Source organism: Drosophila mojavensis, unplaced genomic scaffold (assembly GCF_018153725.1).
Source record: "Drosophila mojavensis isolate 15081-1352.22 unplaced genomic scaffold, ASM1815372v1 contig_136, whole genome shotgun sequence".
NCBI lineage: Eukaryota > Metazoa > Arthropoda > Insecta > Diptera > Drosophilidae > Drosophila > Drosophila mojavensis.
Genome location: NW_025318667.1, coordinates 815,227 through 821,226, shown reverse-complemented (window position 1 = coordinate 821,226; position 6,000 = coordinate 815,227). Strand labels below are relative to the sequence as shown.

Sequence of the window (6,000 nt, the reverse complement as noted above, 5' to 3'; positions counted from 1 at the left end):
CCTCGGCGAGTGCTATAATTTATCAATTGTCATCAATTTAGGGGCAACTGCGGCAGCAACAGCAGCAAAACACAAACTTGTGGCATTTCTTTGCTGTCTTGGCTTTTGTCTCTCTGTATGTGTGTGTGCATGTGCGTGTGAGTGTGTGTGTGTGTGCCTGTGTTGTTATAGGTTTCGTTAGACGTGGCGCGCATAAAGCGGATGACAGTTAAAAACGCGTTGAACATCGATGCGCTGTTGCCCGGGCACAGGCGCTGAGAGCAGACACCGACAATAACTGGAGCATGTTCGACGGGGACGGTACTATCAATGATTGTTATGCAATGGCCAAATCGATAACAACAACAACAACAACAGCAACTACAACAAAAGCAACAGCATCGGCAACAGCAACAATTACTGCGATACACACACGCAAAGGCACAACGACACTCACATTTGTGTTGCTCTTAATTTTGTGCTGTCTATGTGATTACAATTATGGCAGTACGTATATCGAAACGCCTACCATCTATCGTCAATCGTCTATCGCTTATTGTTTATCAATTGTGTGCAAATTTTTGTTCAATTTTTGTTTTTGTGCGGCGCTAATTTAAAGCCTATTCAAAATTTCATCAATTATTTTGCGGCGCACGTTGCGTATGCGTAATGCAAGTGTGTGCATATGTGTGTTGAGTGTGTGTGTGTGCGTGGCAAACCCAATTTGGCATATATAATGCCTGCCTCCGCGTATGTGTGTGTGTGTGTGTATGTGTGCGTGTGTGTGAGTGTGTGTTAATGAGCGTCCAAAATGTAATTTGATGTATATGGCGCATATTACGCATACGCCATGCCAGCCTCCGCATAAATTGTTTATTATGGAGAGCAAAAAGAACTCACACACACACACACACACATGTTTATGGCCTAAAACTAAATTCAATTTGAATTTAAAGTGGTTGAAAATTGTTTAATGGAAATGTGCGTGAAAATCAGCGACAACAAGGACAGCAGCTGTGGGCGTGAATAGTTTTTATCTCTCTTTCTGCCGCTCTCCTTCTCTCCGTAGAGCGTTTCTGTCTCGAGGACTCTAAGAGCTACAGATGCCTAACTTAGTATGCAGACTCCCAATGGAGCTATACAGATAAGAAATATCCCTTTGTCCGATTACCGTTCTATGAGACTTGGTTCTCTGTGCAGACTCTCAATAGAAGTTGAGTTACTGCCTTTTAGCCTTGGTTTTCTCGGCATACATCGAGATTATTGAGGGCTACAGATGTCAAATGAGGTACAAGAACCCTCAATGGAAATATACAGCTGCAAACCATTCGATCTTCGATCTTCTGAGTGCCCTTCCCTGAGACTTGTCTAAGCGGGCATAGCTATCGAGTTCCAAGAGTCTGAAATCCTTCTTTTTCTGGATCCCAGCCCAACGCTCTCCATACTACGCACATATAGAAGTCTGCTAGTCTGCTAGTCGGCCTCAGCCGACTAGAGCGCGCTAGCTTTAAGCTTTCATTGTTGACCACTCAATTATGAGGTGGAATTGGTGTGCTGTAAACAATTGAAAACACGCTGCTTGTTGGCCTGCACTGATATACGTTGATGGTTGGGGTTACAGGCTGGGCCTCGCAGTGCTGGAAGAAGCACAACTCGGGCTCGATACAAACGCCGGATGGTGAGTTCAAGCGCCCGTTCGGCATACTCTGCACATATCGCTGCTTCCTCTGGTTTCCGCCAATGTAAGTTCAATCACACAACCGCACATCGCCCCACACCTATCAAGCCCGACCCCAACCCCAGCCCCAACCGCAACCCCATGCCCCATGCCCCACACCCTACACCCCACACCCTGCACCCCATGTGCCATACAATTTACAATTTATGTTATTTTCAACTTGTGTGTATTGCATTTTAAAACAAAACTTGCCAGGCTGCCCCCCTCGGTGGGGTCGGCGGGCGGACAGGTTTGCTTTAGCATAACAATTAAAATAGCTGGCAGCGTCGGTATAAATATTTCAGCGTTGCAAATAATAAAGTGAGTGCACGTGTCGAGTATTTACAGCCAACTATTCTCAACTATACCAAAAGTTGGGTTCGGCTTAAGCCAAGCTGCATTATACAAACACCATTTTCGCTATCGAGCCAGTGAAATGTTTGCATGGACTAAGCTCTTAGCTCATAGCTAGTTTTATTCCAGGCAGACTAAAGTGTGATTCTTTATTTCATTTACTGTTCAATCAGTCAATCAATTTATCAGGTATTCCATCATCCAGTCTAATTGACACGTGTGCATTCAAGTGAAATTCAGCTACTGCTGTAGATAAAGCTGACTACATAAGTCTAGTCTGTTGAGCATCAATCAGTCAGTCAGTCAGTCATTCAATCATTCAGTGAGTGAATCGCAAGAGTCATACGAGATAGACTGAGGCTTGCTTTAGTTTAGCTACATTCTGTAAATTAGCATCTCAATCATCAATCAGTCAATCATTCAATCATTCAGTGAGCGAATCGCAAGAGTCGTAAGAGATAGACTGAGGCTTGCTTTAGTTTAGCTACAGTAATTCAGTAAATTACCTCTCAATCATCAATCCGTCATTCTTTCAGTCAGTCCATCGATGATTCAATCATTCAATAAGTAGTTTCAATAAGTTAAGTAGCTCAGTTTAAGTGCAGGAAATTAAAAATTATTAGTCATTCATATCAATCAATCAGACAATCAATCAAATATATAGACTTTTGCTTCATTAGAGTCAACCACGGCATTCAATCAATCAATCAGACAATTAATCAAATATATAGACTTTTGCTTCATTAGAGTCAACCAACGTATTTAATCAGACACCCAATCAATCTCTCATTCAATCAGCCTATCAATCAGTCAAGCAGTCTTGTATATTTTGTAGGCAACAGTGAGCCAATAGGTTTGTCAAGTAGTCAATCAATCAATTGCAATACAGTCAACTTGAGTCAACTTCAATCATATCAATCTCTTTGTATAATGAAATGTATACATACATCATATATATATTTATTGATTCAACTCTAATCTGAAGTTATTCCACATATTGACAGCTATCCGTATTGCGAGTTCATCTTTGATTTGCGCTTGTCGAGGCACTTCACATCGTTTCCGGACTGCTATGAGATACGCTGTAATGAGACGTTTACGTTCTTTGGCAGCGAGCCCAACTACTGATCGTCAGCCTGGTTCCTGCTGTTGCACAACTATCGATAACTCAAGTGTATTGCATATGCATATGCGAGGTTAAAATATGGATATACGCAGTGTTCCAGCTATGATATGATTGCATATCCTGTGGAATTGTGTTATTGATAGTTCTGCATTTATATTATATCTAATATAAAATGTTATTTTTTTTCCTAACTTTAATTTGTATGCATTAATAAATATTTACTGAAAATGCAAACGTTTTACTTTAACAGATAATTGATCAATATTTATCGATAGATTTCTCATGTTGAGCTCCCTTATCTCAAGGCTAATCTGCGCTGAAGACGGAACCTAATCATGACATGAAAACTCCGTCTTTCTCTAATCGATAAACTTATCGATATAGTACGACAAATTCTGAACACTTTGCTCGGAATAAATCGTCAAATATTGAGTAAATGAGCTACTTGAACGTGGAATTAGAATATCAAAGGCAATCGATAGTTCTCTCCAGCTGCTTTATATACCCTTGCATAACTAAGGAGAGCTTTTGATGAATAAATAGCATGATTCAAGAATTTATGGAAATACTTTTGATGAGGCCGTGGCAATCGGGGGAGGCGGAGGAGGCGGAAGGGCACAGAGCTGGAGGAGTTGCTTAAGGTACCTGCCGTTCTAGATTGTTTACCGTAAGTAGTCAAGCATCCAGCCGCGAGGAGTGGCAGTGCGCAGTGAAGCCTATTGCCAGCTGGAGCTGGCATGGACAGGAATGTCCATTAATTTGCGACGACCTGCTGGCAATTTCCTCTGGCAGCGCCTTTTAGTTGGTTTATTTCCGCCGAAAACTGTTTGCTTGTCCATAATAAAGAACAAGCTGGCGCCGTATAAACAAAAGTGCCAGACAAAGCCGCCGCGCAGACAAACAAAACAAGCCAGCCAGCCAGCCAGCCAGCCAGCCAGCCAGGCAGACAGACAGACGGACATACAGCAATCCGAACAGCCGAAGCATAGAACAACAAACTCGGAAATTCTATCCGCAAAAATTTGCATAAAAATTAGCATTCTAATTGACATGAGGCCCGACAAAATGAAGTAACCAGGCGCAGAGGCCAGTTAAGCTCTCGCTACCCCTCTCCCACTCGCTCACGCTGACACCCTTTCACTCTCCCCCTCTGATGCCACCCGCCTCGCGCTCACTTTCTCCTTGCGCCTTTGTCTTGGCTTTGGTGTGGAGTTAATTGTTTGTTTAGTGTCATGAAAATACAGTTTACGCCTTTCGCAACAACACGTGCAGACGCGGCCACAATTACAGATGCGTTTGGCTCGGCCTCACGCTCACGGCTCGGCTGGTAGATACCCTGTAGACCATGTCTCCATATGCAGTTGATAAATGTCAAAATTGATGTATGTAAAAAGTTGAGCAAACAGGTAGAAAATATGCCAAAGTTATTTTATGTATTTTTCATACCCATTGTGTAAAGTGTATGCTTGAGTGGGTATATTGCATTTCTTACAGTTGGATAGGGTCGGTGCCTCTCCATTTCACTACCTTTTAGAGACCTCTCTATCTGTCATTCATAGATCACTAGATATCTCGCTCCCTAACTTAATCTCCCTCTCACTCTCGTCGTCTATATAACCCCATTGGAGCCACCCTTGCACACCTACAGGGTATGCCAACAATGGCTACGTATTGGGCCACGTGCACACACAAAAGGGTCGCATCAGACAACGTTTGTCGCTGGCAGAAACTTTTAACTTGCTCAAACTTAATTGCTGGCTGCTCGTTGGGGCGCAACGTGCTTCAAATATAAGAGCCTCGCCTTCGCCCCCGCCCCCGCCTGCGCCCCCGCCCAGAAAACATCTTCAGGATGCGAGCACAAGGATCTGGCGTCTGCTCTGCTGACCAATAAAGGGAAAGCGCTGGGGAAAGGATGCCGGGGCAGGAGGGTGGGCAGGCACTGGTTAAAGTGTTCGCTTTGTTCCCTCAGCTAGAGTTTTCATAATAAATTTTAATATAATTAAATTACTTTAAAAAATACTTGAAAACACTGCCACAGCTGATTGAAACCGCAAACAATCGCAGTTGCTCCACTAAGTGGGGGGAACTTGAAAGGAATATATCAGCTGAAGGGCAAATGAAACAAATATATGTATGTATATATATCTATGTATGTATAGGTATATATATATATATAGGTATATATGTAAAATATATGGTGTACAGCAGGTCATTTAAACAGAGTCAGAATGAAATGGGAAAAGAGACAGAAAAAGAGATGGTGAAAGCTATAGAGGAAATAGAAAAATATATCGTGAGAGACAGGGAAAGAGAGAGAAATAGGGAAGGGTTGAGATAGAGAGAGATATTGAAGTAGAGAGAGGGAGAGAGGATAGAAGTAAGCAAGAGACAGAGAGAGAGAGAGAGGCAGAGGGGGAGAGAGAGAAATAGGGAAGGGTAGAGATAGAGATAAATATTGAAGTAGAGAGAGAGAGAGAGAGGCGAGAGAGAGAAAAGGATAGAAAAGAAGGAGTAAGCGAGAGACAGAGAGAGAGAGAGAGGCAGAGGGAGAAAGAGAGAAATAGGGAAGGGTAGAGATAGAGATAGATATTGAGGTAGAGAGAGGGAGAGAGTGCGAGAGAGAGAAAAGGATAGAAAAGAAAGAGTAAGCGAGAGACAGAGAGAGAGAGAGAGAGAGAGAGGCAGAGGGAGAAAGAGAGAAATAGGGAAGGGTAGAGATAGAGATAGATATTGAAGTAGAGAGAGGGAGAGAGTGCGAGAGAGGGAAAAGTATAGAAAAGGAAGAGTAAGCGAGAGACAGAGAGAGAGAGAGACAGGGGGAGAG

The 6,000-nt window shown here is 42.9% G+C and overlaps 1 protein-coding gene across 1 annotated transcript; it reads left to right on the top strand.

Annotated features, from left to right (window-relative positions):
- Positions 1–175: 175 nt before the first annotated feature.
- LOC6585693 lies at positions 176–3,399 on the top strand. The gene is made up of 3 exons (XM_044011450.1): positions 176–486; positions 1,601–1,721; positions 3,055–3,399. The coding sequence occupies exons 1-3, from the start codon at positions 285–287 to the stop codon at positions 3,176–3,178; spliced, it is 447 nt and encodes a 148-aa protein (XP_043867385.1). The 5' UTR covers positions 176–284; the 3' UTR covers positions 3,179–3,399.
- Positions 3,400–6,000: the final 2,601 nt, after the last annotated feature.

Excerpts from the sequence above, each read along its gene's own strand:
- LOC6585693 (XM_044011450.1), top strand. The coding sequence starts at position 285 with ATGTTCGACGGGGACGGTACTATCAATGATTGTTATGCAATGGCCAAA. Across the intron at positions 487-1,600 it reads ATGTGATTACAATTATGGCA|GCTGGGCCTCGCAGTGCTGG; the intron begins GTACGTATATCG and ends TTGGGGTTACAG. Across the intron at positions 1,722-3,054 it reads TTCCTCTGGTTTCCGCCAAT|CTATCCGTATTGCGAGTTCA; the intron begins GTAAGTTCAATC and ends ACATATTGACAG.